The following is an 18979-nucleotide window of genomic DNA, read 5'->3' on the forward strand; positions in this document are numbered from 1 at the left end:
TACACAAAGATGTTGCAGGCCTGTGATGCCTGCAGAGCCTGCGGAAAACCCACACCATTTGCAGGTTGCTCGCAGACCTTCCCACTTTTTTGGAAATGACATAAAAACAAGCTTTTTCTTAAAATGCAAGTCAGTCAGTCAGTGTTTATTTCCACAGACTTAAGGATGAACAGAAGGTGTGCACACTGATTAAAACCCTACAGACATACCTGGAGAATCGAACCACTGTCACCACAGAGGAACTATGTCGAGTTTACCTGCGAAGACTTGAGCACACCTACTACAAGGTTAGTGAACAACCCTCTGGTATGATTTATTCAAGTCGGCTTTATGCTGGGAAAGTCTGCCAGCAGCTTGTTGATGGCCATGGGCTACCCCAAGGCTGGTTGCTGCCCACCATAATGTTGGGCGTCGTTACAAAAGTCAAATATTCTTAATTACAGCATAAAACACCAATCAAACAAATAAATTCAGCTACCATTTTCATATCTTTTTACCAGATCTTTTTGTGATCATGGGAGTATGCTTTGGTCATGTACTTTCAGACTGAATTTCTGAAGTTTTCTTGAAATGCAATTATGTTCCAAATCCAAATTTTAGTGACCCTTCAGTACAGTGTGGTGTTTTATTTCGATTTTAATTATCGATAGTGACTGTTTCATATAAAAAACGTTCATTAATTTAAAGGCAAAGAACACACTAGCATGAAGTACATCAGATGAAAGACCATTCAATATGGTCCCGGAAAATAGTTTGATTTATATTTTTAGATCTTAGTAAATTGTATTTAAAACTTTGGATTCTACTATGGCCTTTTCTGACCATGTTGGGACCAGTTCAGGTTTTTGCCACTTGACACACGTAGATTGCAATATTTCATCATTCAAAGCGTATCTTCATGTAGAGCTATGAATGCATTCAACAAATGGATCTTGATACGAACTGTTTCAATCCAAAAATATTGCTGTGACGTGACTGATACCATCACTGGGTCCCAACAGGCCACCATAAAATCCTATGTTTTAAGTGCATTTTAGTCAGGTAGAAAAATTCTACAGAAAGTATTTTCCTGTACACTTTTTAATGTTCTTTCATCTGATAAATACTTCATTCTAGTGTTTTCTTTGGAAATTTTAAACTGTAAGTCAGGAAATCACTCAGAAAAAAAAAACAAATAGCTTCATCTTATTCAAAATACTTTTTTTCACTTTTAACTTGATACATGAGAAAAACAATTACTCCATTAAACCATTCTCAGATGAAGAAACTTTCTTTCACTTTCAGTTTGATCACGAGGCCTTCCAGCTGTCTCAAACTGGACAAAAAGTGAGTTTTGAGGGAGATTTTTTTTTCTTTTTTTGTGTTACCCTAATTCCTCAGTCTTTTCGCATTTGCAAGATCAGCTTTCAGTGCAATTTATGCGCTTTTTATTTGATTTTGGAGACAAAACTACACTGTTTGGATTGGCCAGTTTTTCACAAAAAAGTATAATTTTGTCAATCTACATAGAGTAATGCCTTTAGAATATGCTTGAATAAACACCTTGCAAGTTAAGCATGGGAAAAGATTGAAGAATTACAGTAATTTTCTGTGTTCACTCTACAAGGGGCTTTGGGGCAATAAATGTCTCTTAAAAATACAATGAGCTTTATCTGTATGTCACATGTTGAAAATTTTTTTTTCTCCACTCTACCATCATCCACTAAAGAAAAATTCTTCAGTATGATTTGAATCACTAATCAAATAAATCAAATGTCTTCCAAGTCAATATTTTCATATGTGAGGGCCCATAATTTGACCGTGTCTGTATTGTAGACCAATAAGGTGGGGTAGTAGTCATAACCCTTGTTTTTGATTTGGGGGGGGGGTGAATACGCTTGCCTGGTTACAAAATTTTGTGACAAATTTCAATGTCACTAAATTGTTTGGTGTATAAGCCAAAAAACATCATGAATGCCTGTTGTGAGATTTAATTGCCAAACGAAGATGAGCAGAGGTAAAAAAACATCATGTAAAGGAATAAAAACAATCTTTCATTCAGTGATTAAATGTTTGTTTTGAATCGATTATCTGTAATCCCCATTTTTATACTAAATCTGAAGACTTGCTAGTTTTTTCCAGACATTTGTGGAATACTTTTTGAAGATACTACACGTTTGCCTTGCATAACTCAAATTGATACCTTGCGGTAAATATCAGAATCATACCTGTTCTATTTATAGGGTTAAAATGATTCTGAACTGATTATACATTTTATGACATTTATTACTGGTTTGGAAGTGTAACATTTTATGACATTTATTACTGGTTTGGAAGTGTAACATTTTATGACATTTATTACTGGTTTGGAAGTGTAACATTTTATGACATTTATTACTGGTTTGGAAGTGTAACATTTACACTCACGAGGCTGATGTTTTATGAAATGTGATTATTTTGGGCTATTCTAAAATAATAGCAAAATTGTGTTTGGATTTGACCTGATTAATTTTATGCGAAACATATGGAAAAAAAGTGAAAAATGCACACAATACGTCCATATGCACATCCATTCACTGAATCAAAGACCCATGTATAAACCAGGTTTCTGACCCTGGAGAAAGCTTATGTTTGATTTTGATTTTGTCTTAATCTCCATCGTAGCCCACTGGAGAAACCTCGCTGGACCTCGTGGACAAGTTGTGCAAGTACATCTACGCTAAAGACGGGACGGATCGGCTGAGAACGCGCGCGATCTTGTGTCACATCTACCATCATGCTCTGCATGACCGCTGGTTCCAGGCCAGGGACCTCATGCTCATGTCACACCTTCAGGACAATATACAGCACTCCGACATCCCGCTCCAGGTAATGGTGCTTTAGGTTTATTGATTTATTCAGATATTTGTTTGATTGGGGTTTTACACCATAAAGGAATATTTCACTTGTACGGTAGCGGACAGCATTATAGCGAGAAGAAACCGGACAGACCCCAGGCGAAACCCAGGGCCATTCGCAGGCTGTTAGCAGATCATTACGCGTACAACCAAAGAGGATACCAGCAGGAGCTGGAATGGTGGACGGGAAATGGGATAACAAAGTTGATGGATTGATTGATGTTGCTCAAGAATTCTTCACTTACGACAATGATCATGGGTATGAGTTTAGGGAAACAGATTGCCCGGAAGAAACCTCTGGATTTTAGGCCGCAGTGGAAACTGCAAGAGCGCGATTTGAACACGCGACCTTATTGACGAAGGGCCTGGTAGTTGCAGAGACCCAGCTCGTGATTTACATGAAGAAGAGGGACCCCTAACTAAGTTGACCAAGGAGACTATTTCCTGTGTAAAGGTGGAGAAAATATAAAAATGACATAAAGTTCAGATGAAAGAATTCGAAAAGTTATTCCTAAATGTGGTGTTCAATATTTTCTCCAAGTTTTCCTTAAGGAGAAAAAGACACTTGAAAATAATGTTTGTATGGTGGGTATTTGGGACCACCTTTTGATATTTATAGTCTTTGTTTAATAATGTCATAAATGAGGATGTAACACAAGTTTTTGCGCTAGAATTTGTTCTTTTCAGCTAACAAACAAATTAAACCTCAATTTGGATCATATTTATATTTTTAATATATTCATAAATATTATCACAGTTTAGGTTAAGTGGATATGTTTCGATATAAACAACAAATTTACATTCAAATAAATTTATTAGACAAGTATCACATCCTTATTTAGAACATTATTGTGCAACAACGATAAATAACAAAAGTTGGCCACAAACACCCATCATACAAAAATATTTTCAAATACCCTTTTCTCTTGAAAAAAAAAAAAATCCAAAAAAATATTAAAAATCATATTTGCAAATAAGGTTTGATGCTCTTTCATCTGATTTTGGCATCATTTTTATTTTTTTTTCTCCTTTATATAAGTCGATGCTAAGCTGTGTAAAACCAGACCATTCTCTGCAGTTATGGTGAAGTTGTTGTCAACTTCATCTTCGCTTTACAAGCTCTATTACACAAACTAAACAAAAAGAGTACACCGTTTGGATCAACGTCTTTGAGGTGAATCATGTTGCTCATTTTTCCTGAGTGTTTTTACCAAAGACTTGAACAAAAATTCATGATCATCTGTAGTGAGATATCTAACGTAGTCGTTGTTGAACCATTATCGACCCTCATACATGTTTGCTTAGTGATTTGGGAGCCATTTATCATGAATCTGTAGTGCATTGTAATGATCCAGGAGCCTATCACCAATAGCGTCGCTGTGAGTTCAAGTCCAGCTCATGCTGGCTTCCTTGCTGGCGGTTCGTGGTCAGGCCTCCAGCAACCTGCGAATGGTTATGGGTTTCCCCCTGGCTCTGCCCAGTTTCCTCCCACTATAATGTTGGCCGCCGTTTTTTTAAGTGAAATATTCTTGAGTACGGCGTAAAACACTAGTCAGATAAATAAATAAATCATGAGTCTGATGCGGCAGTTTTTTCAGTTGATGAAGCATCATGACACATAATGCTAAGTAAAAAAAAAAAAAAAAGTTCTTACCCAAAATTATTTGTTGTTGGTGACCAGATCTTGTACAACCGTACGATGGTTCAGCTGGGATTGTGTGCCTTCCGTCAGGGGACTATTAGGGATGCGCACAACTGCCTGGTAGACATCCAGAGTGGTGGGCGGGCCAAGGAATTGCTGGCTCAGGTATTTTAAATTTTATCAATTGTAAATCCTATCCATTAAAAAGTTTTATTAGGTTTACATTTTTTTAAATTTAAATTTATGTGTGATTTTAAACTTTTAAATTTTAATTTTACTGTAAACATTAAGCAACAAATGACTCAAATCTCACCAAACTGTCCAGTGCAAATATTTTCTTTTTAAAGTTTTTTCTCCAAAAAAAAAAAAGAGGTCATCTACAGCTCATAGGTCATACTGAAAACCAATGTACCAATTTACTGTTTATAAGTTGTCATTTTTCAAGTTTTCACAGAATATGGGAAGTTGCAAGATGTAAGATAAACTGTCTTGAGTTTGAGACAAAAATGTACATCACCCCATTTTGTGTTCATTTATGGTGAGCCAGAAATGAAATAAAATTGAAAATATGCGTTTCATTTTGCCCTCATCTTAATGTTTTTAGGACTTTTCTGTGTTTCAAGGCTTTCTGATCATGTAAATATGTCTTCAGCAGGAAAAATTGCTGGAACAGTCCACATTTCCCACAAATTAGATGATTTTTCTGTTGTTTTTTTTCTAATTTCATACTCTCATGTGACGACCTATGAAAAAGAAAATGATTCTGCCTGAAAACAACAATTATAATTGGTGCGGCCTTACTTAAAAAAAATAAGGACCACTCTCTGTGATCACCGTTAGTTTATGTTCTAGGGGTTACTGCAACAAAAACATTAATTAGCCTTGCTTTAAAGAAAAAGAAAAGAAAAACAGATCAGGAAACTCTTCCACAACTTCTGTGATCGCCATTGGTGTCTCTTGTAGGGGTTACTGCTACAAAGACAGCAGGACCGCACCCAGGAGCAGGAGAAGATTGAGAAACGTCGTCAAATGCCGTATCACATGCACATCAACCTGGAGCTGTTAGAGTGTGTGTACCTGGTGTCTGCCATGCTGATGGAGATCCCCTACATGGCAGGTGGGTGCAGTAGGGATCGCCCTATATGGAAGTGAAGGAATCTTAATTTCTGATCCCAGGGAGTGGGTTAAGGCCATACTAAAACATTCTCCTTAAAGAGCATGGGCCACTCTCTACATTCGGTTAACATCACTGCCACCACTAGCAAAATTTGTACAGAAATTGGGGGTCACAGAGCGTAGACAGTCTTATCTGTCTTAATCTTTGTTTCTGTTATTTATTTGATTGGTGTTTTACGCAGTATTCAAGAGTATTTCATTTATACGACTGCGGCCAGCAGTTTGGTGGAAGGAAACCAGACAGAGCCAGGGAAAAACCGTCCGTGGGTCGCTGGCAGGAAGCCAGCATGAGCTGGACTTGTGGTCATTGCACCACGCCGGAACGCCAACCATGGAGGACCCCCCACCCCACCCCCATCATGCATTGTCTGTATCTAAAGTATACACAGCATGATTCTAACCAACACCTGAAGCGATTTTATTGATGACTGCAGAGTAAGTTGTTCATACAAAGACACAAGTGGTGAGGCTAATCCTATACAAGCCTATTTGCCATATGAGGCTGAATTTTGAAGCCAGGAAACTCACTGGAATCATCAATGTCTGTCTCTGTTTCAGCGCATGAGTTTGACGCCCGTCGGCGTATGATCAGTAAGAACTTCCACCATGTGATGCGCATGAGTGAGCGCCAGACTCTTACCGGCCCCCCAGAGAACATGAGGGAGCATGTGGTCGCAGCGTCCAAGGCCATGAAGACTGGCAACTGGAAACAGTGCAAAAATTTCATCATCAATGAGAAAATGAATGGAAAGGTATGGAGAATTGAAGTTCCTTAGCCCCCCTCAAAACTTAGATTATACATGCATGTGTACAACTGGAGTTTAGCCATGATCATCATAGGTTAGGTACATGTAGTATTAAATATCCCCGCGAGGTATTTAGGGAAAATGCCATATACATGAACAGTTGAAATACATATGAAACCCTGACTAAGGTAAATTAACAATTCACCAGGTGGCATGTGTGTCAATGATCGCTCTGTTGTCTCGTGTGCCAGCAGTCGCTCTGTTGTCTCGTGTGCCAACGATCGCTCTGTTGTCTCGTGGGCCAGCGATCGCTCTGTTGTCTCGTGTGCCAACAATCGCTCTTTTGTCTTGTGTGCCAACGATGGCTCTTTTCCTTGTGTGCCAGCGATTGCTCTTTTCCTTGTGTGCCGGCGATTGCTCTGTTGTCTCGTGCCAACAATCGCCCTGTTGTCTTGTGTGCCAAATATGGATTTACTCTCTATGGAGTGTTACTCGCAGGTCTTTCATGTTAATATCAGGGATGAGAAATTTCAGCTGTGTGTCAACCCTGACACTGTGTATTACTTTGTTTTCAGGTGTGGAATGTGTTTGTCAGCCCTGACGCTGTGTATTACTTTGTTCTCAGGTCTGGGATCTGTTTGTCAACCCTCACAGTGTGCCTTACTTTGTTGTCAGGTCTGGGATCTATTTGTCTGTGCCTTACTTTGTTGTCAGGTCTGGGATCTGTTTGTCAACTCTCACACTGTGTTTTGCTTTGTTGTCAGGTCTGGGATCTCTTTGTCAACCCTGACACTGTGTATTACTTTGTTGTCAGGTCTGGGATCTCTTTTGTCAATTGTCACACTGTGTTTTGCTTTGTTGTCAGGTCTGGGATCTCTTTGTCAACCCTCACACTGTGCCTTACTTTGTTGTCAGGCCTGGGATCTGTTTGTCAACTCTCACACTGTGCCTTACTTTGTTGTCAGGTCTGGGATCTCTTTGTCAACTCTCACACTGTGTTTTGCTTTGTTGTCAGGTCTGGGATCTGTTTGTCAACCCTGATACCGTACGTAACATGATCACATCAAAGATCCAGGAGGAAAGTTTGAGAACGTACCTGTTCACCTACAGCTCCGTCTACGACTCCCTCTCTCTCAACACCCTCGCTGACATGTTCGAGCTTGACTGGGCTGTCGTTCACTCCATCATCAGCAAAATGATCATCAACGAGGAACTTATGGTAGGTCAAAGGTCATCACAATATTGAGCAGGAAAAGATGTTTGATACTACATTGAACTGCTCATTCTGCAACTGTGTTGAACTGTTCAGCGTTCTGCTGTGTTGGACTTTTCAGCCTTCAGCTGTGTTGAGCTGTTCAGCCTCCAACTGTGCTGAACTGTTCAGCCTCCAGTTATGTTGGACTGTTCAACCTTTAACTGTGCTGAACTGTTCAGCCTTAAACTGTAATGGACTGTTCCATCACATTCCGCTGTGATGGACTGTTCAGCCTTCAGCTGTGATGGACTGTTCAGCCTTCAGCTGTGATGGACTGTTCAACCTCCAGCTGTGATGAACTGTTCAACCTCCAGCTATGATGGACTGTTCAGCCTTCAGCTGTGATGGACTGTTCAGCCTTCAGCTGTGATGGACTGTTCAACCTCCAGCTGTGGTGAACTGTTCAACCTCCAGCTGTGATGGACTGTTCAGCCTTCAGCTGTGATGGACTGTTCAACCTCCAGCTGTGATGAACTGTTCAACCTCCAGCTGTGATGAACTGTTCAACCCCCCAGCTGTGATGAACTGTTCAACCTCCGGCTGTGATGAACTGTTCAACCTCCAGCTGTGCTGAACTGTTCAGCTTGCATATGTTCAATAAATTTTGTGAAGCTTTTTACGCGCTCATTTTTTTTCAAGAACTATCTTACATAACTGATAATTCCCTGCTTATATGTAGGTGTAGAAATTTTAATGTCTGGAACAGCCTTTGTGCAATGGAGGTGGGGAGACACTTTTCATGTGTGTTTTGAAATGTTTCACTCTGGCCTGTCGTGCTTAAATTATAGACACATGGAAATAAACCGATTGAAAATAAACAATTTACTGCATTACCAGATTCCTTAAAATCAGCCAATTTCTGTAGATATACTTCATGAGTGTGTTGTCCACAAATTGTTTTACCATCGTCTTATGGTTGGATTGCGTTTTTGTTTTGTAGGCCTCTCTGGACGAGCCGACTGAGACCGTGGTGTTACACCGCACAGAACCCAGTCGTCTGCAGTCCCTGGCCCTCCAGCTCTCGGACAAGGTTGGCTCACTGGTGGATAACAATGAGAAGATCATGGAGATGAAGCAGGGCAATTTCTACCCATTCCAGAAAGGTGATTACTTCATACTCTCACGTTTCCCTTTCTTAAAAAATGACTTATGGTGAGTGGTAAATAGAAGAATTACACATTAAATAACCAAGGCTGAACCAAGACATGAAGTTTATTCTTTTTTTGTAGGAATTATGCTTTTGTTTTGTTTGACATTACTTTTGTAGAAAAATGCTCGTAGCTCAAAAGTGCTAGAAATTGTATTTTACCCTCTTTTTTTTTTATCCCATAGTGTCTCATCACTGAGAATAATTATCAGAGAACTGAAGTTACAGGATTTATGTGGTTGCCGGTGGGGGGGTGCAGTTTTGGGGGGAAATTCCTCTTTTTTTCTTATTCTAAAAATATTTTTCAGAAAAATTTTCACTATCATTTCAGAATTTCTAAAAAATGAGAAAGTGTTGAAGTGTTTGATGTAGTTCCTCCTTTCTATCTCAGCAACTTTTAACTTGTAGTTATTGATGTTAACGGGATAGTAAGGGTGCTTGTTGTATGTGAAAGCGAAGTATGTTTATAAAGTCCATGAAATTTGTTGTTGTGGTGGAATGTTACCACCTTCAGACAGTGTTCCTTCTGGTTTAATCTTTCTAAATTAGAAAAGTTGAGTATCATGGCACTATTGCTTACTTTGTATACGGCTTCAGCAGTACTTGGTACATCACTAATTTCTTTGTTGGTGCTTGTCACTACAGCTAATTAGGCATATGTCTTCAGCAGTACTTGGTACATCACTAATTTCTTTGTTGGTGCTTGGCACCACAGCTAATTAGGCATATGTCTTCAGCAGTACTTGGTACGTCACTAATTTCTTTGTTGGTGCTTGGCACTACAGCTAATTAAGCATATGTCTTCAGCAGTTCTTGGTACATCACTATTTATTTGTTGGTGCTTGGCACTACCACTAATTGAACGTGCTTCTTCAATAGTGCTTGGCACGATAACACCTTCACCTAACCCTGACACACCTGATGTCAATCGGGCGACTAGCACTACTGGTGTGGAAGGTACAGTATGAGGGGTATTGGTGTTGGAGACCAGGGTTAAGCCTTTTCTGCCCCCACCCAGTGTATCCCCCCCACCCCCACCCCCTCTTTCATATTGCCTTTCTTCCCCAAATACTCTTTGGTAAAAGCCTTACCTTTGAAAACATTGGGTTAACATATCCTTACCCCCATATCATTACCTCTTTATGTCAGATTTTCCATACATACACATGTATTGGACTGTTGTGGAGCCCAGACCATGAGATATACATGTATCTATGTACATGTAGCTGATGTCGTACATATTTTGCTACTGTCACCAGAGAAGAACAGGATAGAATTTGTTTATAGTAGATATGATTTCCTGCACTGATAAATTGAGACCAGCAAAATTTCTGCCTTGAGTAAGGCTTGAACAACAGATGTCTGGCTACATTTTGTGTGTCAAAATCTAGGAAATCCTATCTGTTGTATATCATGATGGTAATGGCTATCTGTGGAGATATCATCACACACGTTTGGTCAATGTCATGATGGGGATGGTTGTCTTTGTAGGTGATATCACATGTTTGGTCATTATGTCTTGATGATAATGGTTGTCTGTGTAGGTGATTTCGCACATTTTTGGTCAGTACATCATGCTGGTAATGGCTGTTTGTGGAGGTGATATCACACATGTTCGGTCATTATGTCATGATGGGGATGGTTATCTAGAGGTGATATCACACACATTTGGTCATTATGTCATGATGGTAATGGTTATCTGTGTAGGTGATATCACACATGTTTGGTCAGTACATCATGCTGGTAATGGCTGTTTGTGGAGGTGATATCACACATGTTTGGTCATTATGTCATGATGGGGATGGTTGTTGATGGAGTTGATATCACACGTTTGGTCATTATGTCATGATGGTAATGGTTGTCTGTGTAGGTGATATCGCCCATGTTTGGTCAGTACATCGTGCTGGTAATGGCTGTTTGTGGAGGTGATATCAATGTGTTTGGTCATCAGATCATGATGGTGGTGGTTGTCTGTGGAGATGATATCACAGGTTTGGTCTGTATATTGTGATGGTAATGAATGTCTGTGGAGCTGATATCACACGTTTGATCTGTATGTTGTGATGGTAATGGTTGTCTGTAGAGGTAATCTCATACATGTTTGGTCAGTAAATCATGTTGGTGATGGTTGTCTGTGGAGGTGATATCACACGTTTGGTCAGTATATCATGCTGGTAATGGCTGTTTATGGAGGTGTAGCACATGTTTAATAGATATATGATGATGGTAATGGTTGTCTGTGCAGGTGATATCACACGTGTTTGGTCAGTATATGGTGATGGTAATAGCTATCTGTGGAGGTGATATCACACGTTTGGTCAGTACATCATGCTGGTAATGGCTGTTTGTGGAGGTGATATCACGCATGTTTGGTCAGCACATCATGATGGTGATGGTTGTCTGTGGAGGTGATATCACACGTTTGGTCAGTATATCGTGATGGTAATGGTTCTTGAGGTGATATCGGACATGTTTTGTCAGTATATCGTGATGGTAATGATTGTCTGTGGAAGTGATATCATGTATATTGATGTAGATATATTTCTACACCCTGTACACCCCAGTTGTTTACTAATATTAGCTAATCCTGTTATTTGCTCATATTTTATATTTGAAATTTTAGCCAAACTCAGCAGCCATGGTAGTTCTGCAAAGACAAAGAATAACAGCAGCAGTTTTTTTTTCAGATGAGAATACAATGGCATTTAATCAGTGCTGTATTATTTAAAGTGGATTTAAAGGAGCGTACCAAATGTGACGTTTACTGCTAGTGATCGGTAGTGTGGAAATATTTTTCGTTTTTCAAACGTTTTTTATTTTGAATAAAAAAAACTTTGATGTACTGCATTCACTTGAGGAGAAACTTGAAGTCATAACGATGTTGTTACAATGCCTAACTCCACAGTGTAACCATCAGACAACACGGACGATGTTAACGTTGATACTGGATCAAATCCTACAGAGGCACAGTATGTCTCTTCCACTATCGTTAAGAACAGCAGGACACGTGGTTTGTAACACTGGACTCATTTTATTATCACCTGGTAGTAAACTGTTGTTTGTCTTTGTGTTCTACAGGTGGTCAGTCAGACTACAGAAACAAAAACCAAGATAATGACTACAGGAACCAACGTAACCAGAGGAATGACTACAGGCATGACAGGCATGACAGGCATGACCGTGGACAAGGCAACTGGAGTAAGTCTTGATGAAATACAGCTATTCTAGTCATAATGCCGTAATGTGACAGAAATGCTGTTTATGTAATGGTAATGCTGCTCACATGACCTTAATGTTGCTCACAAGATGTTGATGCAGCTGTTATGACTTTAATGCTGCTGACATGATGTTAATGTTGCTCATACGGCATTAATGTAGCTTGTATGATGGTAATGCTACTCATGACATTAATGTTGCTCATATGACATTATTTTGCTTGTATGATGATAATGCTACTCATGACATTAATTTTCCTCACTAGATGTTGATGCAACTCTTATGACATTAATGCTGCTGACATGACATTAGTGGTGCTCACATGACATTAATGTTCATTGTATGATGGTAATGCTACTCACATGACATTAATGTTGCTCACAAAATGTTAATGCACCTCTTATGACATTAATGCTGCTGACATGACAATGTTGCTCACATGACATTAATGTTGCTTGTATGATGCTAATACTACTCACACGACCTTAATGTTGCTCACAAGATGTTAATGCACCTCTTATGATATTGATGCTGCTGACAAGACGTTAATGTTTTTCATGTGACATTAATGTTGCTTTCATGATGGTGATGCTACTCATGTGATGTTAATGCTGATTGTATGATGTAAATGTTGATAAGATGATGATAAAGCTGCTAACATGACATAAATATTGCTGAGAAGATGTTAATGCTGTTTACTTGATTTAGTGCTGCTCCTGTATTACCATGATGTAACACAAATGGTTCTCCTGTAGAGTAAATGCCACCACATACCAGACAGAAATACTGCTCATGGAGTGTTCACATGATGTGGTATTGCTCAAATACCACCCAGGTGGTGTGAACTCCAGACAGAAATACTGCTCATGGAGTGTTCACATGATGTGGTATTGCTCAAATACCACCCAGGTGGTGTGAACTCCAGACAGAAATACTGCTCATGGAGAGTTCACATGATGTGGTATTGCTCAAATACCACCCAAGTGGAGTGAACGCCAGACAGAAGTGCTGCTCATTGTGGTGTTCACATGACATGGTATTGCTCAAATATCACCCAAGTGGTGTGAACGCCAGACAGAAATACTGCTCATGGGGCATTTGTGGCTCGGTGTGGCAGAAGTACTGCACATGCGGTATTAATGCAATATTCATTCTGTGGTACTCACAAGTACATGTACTGTTCTTGTCAGAGGTTAACAGTTAAGTGCTGTGCATGTGGTGCCAGTCTACTTGAGGCAGACCCTAAATATTATGTTTAAGATCAAAAAACTATATTTCTAATATCCAACTTACAGACATCAGATAAAAAACATGTGAAGTTTTCCAGTATATGTTCTTTTAAATGTTATTTGTATCCAGTAATTAATTTTTTTTTTTTGGTAGTTCCAATTCAACCCAAATTATGAATGCACATCAGGTACTTGAATTGTGCTGAGTGGATTTATGTGACCTGGCACCCAGAAAGTTCTTTGCATGCATGTAAATATAAGTGATCAATGATATATTTCAGCAATCACTGGCAGAGGCACCCAGATTAAGAAGATGTGTGTTGTATTCTCTGTTTTCATTGCACTCTCAGTTGTTTAAATGATGCAATGATACCTTTATTCTTTCTTTGCAGATCGGAGAAATCAAAGGGACAGAAACAGAGACAGGAATTACTAGTGATAAGAGGCATTTCTTATGAAATCTCAAACTGTTAAAATAGAGAATTTCCTAGGTTTTTGCTGTAAAGTTTGGCCTGATGTGACGGCATCAAAAGTACATGTATGCCAGGTTAAGGTAAACAAGTTTTTATATGTACATGTATGTTTCGAAAAATGATTCATGCCTAAAAGTGAAAGAAATTGTACTGAATTATTGTTGAGAATAAATAAATTCACAAATTTGGTTAACTCCATAGTGGAAAAGTCTTTTCCTTATGTTGAAGGAAGGTTGAAATGAAAGTGAAATAGTCAAATAGGCCTTAAGTTGAAACGAAATAGGCTTGAAAATAGGCTTACTGTTATGCTCTGCATTCAAAATGTCGCACCTGTGCAAAATTGCATCTCAAGATTTGGGACATAACTAACAATTTTCATTCACACACAAGAATGAAGCTTAATTATACCCTCACGTAAAAATCATGGTGAATTTAATATGCTTGAAAGATAAAATCTGTTTCAATATTTATTAATGTATGGAGTCTTAGTTCTGTCATCTTCTTGAATAAAACCAAAAGTTTTCTCCATTGTAAACAGCACGACTTTTTGCCTTTATTTGTTCTTTGTGTTTGTGTCTGTGTGTGATTCAGGGATCAGAATTATACTTTTGTATCTTTTGAATCACCATTATGGTGTGCATGTTTGTTCGTCGCGCGTCGGGAAGTTTGTCATTAAGGCAGACACCAATTTTAATTTGTGTCGACATTGAAAAATCCAGTTGAAAATCCACTTTTTGTTTTTGTCTGACCAAGATGTTTTCATTTTTTCTCCGTTTTTCAAGGTTTTATGATAAAGTAAGCATATCGTCAAGAGGAAAAATTACTAGGACAGTCCACATTTCCCATAAAATAGATGATTTGTCAGTTTTACTTTGATACCCTCCGACGACATCGGAAAATATTCTTTCTGCCCGTAAAACAAAAATACAAAATGGTGTGGCCTAACTTGTGAAAGATAAGTGTTTTACCCCCAGTATCCTGTTTCCCCTCACCTGTGCATCCAATCGCCAAATTCTAGAGCATGGCAATAAACATCAATCATATAAATAATAAAAATAAATAAATAAATCAGAGATGCTATTGCCGAGTCTCGATCACGCCAAGACTCCTAGATAGGCACGTGAATTAAATGTGCAGTGTTCACAAAAATGGGAATCCCCCAGTGAAATTGTCTTGAGTACTGAAAAGGTCAATGAAATGGATTGTGCATTTATTAACAGAATCTAAACATGGGGTAAAGATTCAGTTAGTTTGTGAGCTCATGTCAGGTTAATCAACTTGTATTTACGATAAAATTTCCTCCTTAGCGTTAAACTGGACCTATTGTAAATTTAATACGCTTAACCAACTTTCCGTCTCTTGGTTTGAGATGCCTATCTTGCAGGTAATGGTCACGCTGGGTGTCTGTTTTAACACAGTATCGGAGAGGAAACTTTCTATAGATTGATGTGATCCCATAGCTGTCGCGCGTCATGAACAGTGCTCCTATAGTACATACCACATGTGAGACAATAAGTGCCCTTTACTTTCCTGATGCCGGTGGATGACTTCGGGTACTTCGATGTCCGCCACCTGCAGACCTGTAAAACTGATGCCGTCGTATAAGTCAAAAGTTCGCTGAACATCAATCAAACAATGTAGACCAGGGCTGAGTGTAGATGTTACCGAGCGGCCAAAAGCCCTTCCTTGACTAAAACGAGATGCACATAAAGCATATGGTGTCATGTAAAGCAGCTTTGTCTGGTTTGTTTATTGTTATGATCCAGATAATTAATTAATTTATTAATTATATGCGGTTGTGACGATCATAAACACTGCCCGTACTGTTGTACCATTGAAAAACAAAGCTTACCATTTCACGCCAGGATCGATTCCATAATCAATCAGAAATACACGTTCGACCATGTAAACGAGCCATATGCATAAACGGAGTGGTGTAATAACGCATTATAGTGCGACGTAATTTGGCGGTCGCCATGGTAACCACGCGCCTGGTGCTGGAAGTGTCATAATGTCGTCTGCTGAAAACGTGCCCGTTTCGTGGAGGAGGAGGATAAAAAGATAAACCAAGCCTCGACTACATCAGTTGTAATCGTCTTACAAATTAGATATATATTTATACGTCACGCATTTCGGTGTAACATGTAATTAATATTACGTATAGAGTATAAGGACTATATTACTTGAGAAAAAAAAATTAACGTTTTTTTACAATCTTAAAATCTGCATGTAGTAATTTTTGCGTGTTTACACATGTATATTATTAGCCTCCAATCATTAGCATACGTAGCATTTCAATAATGCGGTCGCTGTGAGTTCAAGTCCAGCTCATGCTGGCTTCCTCTCCCGCCGTACGTGGGAAACTCTGTCAGCAACCTGCCGATGGTCGTGGGTTTCCCCCGGGAAACCTGTCTGTGCTTGACAGAATTCTGCTCAAATAATTTACTATTACACTAAAAGTAGGCCTATACGCGTTAGTAAGAATATTACTAAACTTCGTCAATCCACACCTAGATTTTCACTTCAGGTCTACATCTGAGCAACATAAATACTATTTATAAAAGAATTAAATCAAAATTATACTACGCTGGAGATCACGGGGTTACATTTATTAACTGATGTAGGCTTATAGGGGATATATATACAGACGATATTTGGACAGACTTCATTCGCGCAAAATGAAAAGAATTTAAAGCTAGTGTTTACCGGAATTTTCAGATAATGTTTTCCGCTGGTATATCCCGATTTCAAGCATTCCATTTCACTCATGGGTTTGACGGCCATTTAACATTTTCAGAGAGAGTTGTCAGGGGCCAGTTCCACAAAGACATTTCTGACTTAGGTCAGAATTTAAAACGTTGTCACAGCGCTTAGTATTTGGTTCTAGAAGTTGAAATTTTCACACATTCGTTTTAAGGCAACATTGATGGGGTGGTCAAAATTTTTATTTATGAGGCTTGAAAATAAGTTATAAAATCATGCTTCAAATTTTGAATTATTTTTCAAAACTGGCTTTGTGGAATCGGCAAGTATAACATGTTACAAATTTTCTCGCAAAGGTGAATGATATGTGCATGTGTTGCATCGTTATAGACCACTTATTCGGGAACCACAAGCGGAAGAAACGCACCTGAGTGTGGCTGTGGACTACACACTGTTTTATTCCATCAGCTTCAAGCAGATTTGTAAGCTCTAAATTCCTCAATGTATCAGCCACAATCACGTTCGTTGTGTTATCTTCACATACAGAGGCAGTCCATATCTGCCTGATTCAGTATAGCTACACTCTGCTCTGTGGTCTGGTAACCTGAGTCTGTCAGTACAAGTACATGTAGGTCAATGCCTGGACTTAGCCATTCTGTTCTTGATTTTAATTAATTATTTATTTATTTAATGGGGGCATCTGTGGCCTAGTGGTTAGCGTGCTAGTGCGGCACAATGGACTAAGAGCTTCTCATCTATGCTAGGGCAGCTCATACTGGCTCCCTCGCTAGTCGCACATAGGAAGGTCTGCAAGGAAGCTGCTGAAGGGCATGCGTTTCCCCCGGGCAGAACCCCGCCTTAATGCTGACAGGTGTCATATAAGTGAGTAATATATTAAAATATTCTTGAGTACTGTTTAAAACTCCAAACAAATAAATAAATTATTTAACTATTTGTTGTTAACATCATATTCAGGTGGTCTTCAAGTTTCCACGAATTAGAGCGGGAAAATCTATATATGTACAAATTCCCTGCAAACGTGTACATGCATGAATTTAATACTAGAAAGGAAGTCTGCATCGGCCAAAGGCAAAGATGTTGAGAAGCCCATGCTCTGAGACCAGACATGACCTGTACATGTGTACCCCATCGTTAACGGAATCACGGGATTCTTAACTACTTTGTGACAAACTCATCTCGCTTTTTTTTTGGCACCAAATGCCGATATGCGATCTCCGTTCACCTCTGAAATCAATTGTCACATATTTCACGGTGTCCCCTTTACTAAGTCAAAAAATCACCCTTACCATCCTCACACTCCCACGTAATAACACACTCATCCCTGGGTTCAGCTGTGTCACAGCCCACAATCGAACGTAAGAACAGACAAACAGACAGTCAAGGTGTTGTGTTACCAAAATAATGCTGAAAAAGGCGTTGAATTCCATTATAAAACAAACAAAAGATACATGGGACGGAAAATCATCTTGTAACGGCTCTGTCTTAAGAAGAAAACAAATTGTACAACAGCACAAAGTGTGGACGAAATCCATCGTACAACAGTACAAAGTGTAAAGGAGGTCTTTTGTACAACAGCACAAAGTGTAAAGGTCTATTGTACAACAGCACAAAGTGTGAAGGAGGTCTATTGTACAACAGCACAAGTGTGTACGAAACCTACCGTACAACAGCACAAAGTGTAAAGGAGGTCTATTGTACAACAGCACAAAGTGTAAAGGTCTATTGTACAACAGCACAAAGTGTAAAGGTCTATTGTACAACAGCACAAGTGTGAAGGAGGTCTATTGTACAACAGCAGAAAGTGTGTACGAAACCTACCGTACAACAGCACAAAGTGTGAAGGAGGTCTATTGTACAACAGCACAAAGTGTGTACGAAACCTACCGTACAACAGCACAAAGTGTGAAGGAGGTCTATTGTACAACAGCACAAAGTGTGATGGAAACCCATCGTACAACAGCACAAAGTGTGGAGGAAGACCATCGTACTACAGCAGAAAATGTGGAAGAAGCCCATCATAAACATATTAATGGGAAAATGTACTGTCTAATTAATAAATGTGTCAATGTCTTTCAGCTAATATTTTATTTTCACTGACAGACGCCAAATCCGTACCCCCCGGTTGGTTTCTTTGCTTTAAGACTTATTTCCTTTTTATCAGAGACAAGACAATCAACCGCTAGATGTAAATAACCTAAAGGCCTAACTTGGGGATATTCTTCCACTCTGAACAAACCTGGGTACAAGTCAGAATGGCCGAGGGATGAAAAGTGATAACATATAGACCACCAGTCCGACAATGACAAAAGTTTTTGTCGCCTAGGAAAATTATTTATTTATTTATTTATTTGTTCGCACGTTCTCAAGAGAGTCAACAATTATATACACGCGAGAGCACGGACTGAATTCACTAGATCAATGTTGCAAGTCTGCAGCGGAACACAATGTCCTGTTTCCTTTTTTCATCGAGAAATCTAGGACTACATGGTTTCAAA

At 39.1% G+C, this 18979-nt stretch overlaps 1 protein-coding gene across 1 annotated transcript in view; it reads left to right on the forward strand.

Annotated features, from left to right (window-relative positions):
* The window catches only part of LOC135476279 (eukaryotic translation initiation factor 3 subunit C-like), a 37222-nt gene extending 22930 nt beyond the window's left edge, over nt 1-14292 (forward strand). The window contains 10 exon segments of the mRNA XM_064756261.1: nt 158-287; nt 1285-1326; nt 2644-2847; nt 4558-4683; nt 5482-5635; nt 6253-6446; nt 7456-7659; nt 8636-8798; nt 11921-12040; nt 13680-14292. Coding sequence (XP_064612331.1) covers nt 158-287; nt 1285-1326; nt 2644-2847; nt 4558-4683; nt 5482-5635; nt 6253-6446; nt 7456-7659; nt 8636-8798; nt 11921-12040; nt 13680-13723 — 1381 coding nt within the window. The 3' untranslated portion in view covers nt 13724-14292.
* The last annotated feature ends 4687 nt before the right edge of the window (nt 14293-18979 follow it).

This window comes from Liolophura sinensis, chromosome 10, assembly GCF_032854445.1.
Source record: "Liolophura sinensis isolate JHLJ2023 chromosome 10, CUHK_Ljap_v2, whole genome shotgun sequence".
Classification (NCBI taxonomy): domain Eukaryota; kingdom Metazoa; phylum Mollusca; class Polyplacophora; order Chitonida; family Chitonidae; genus Liolophura; species Liolophura sinensis.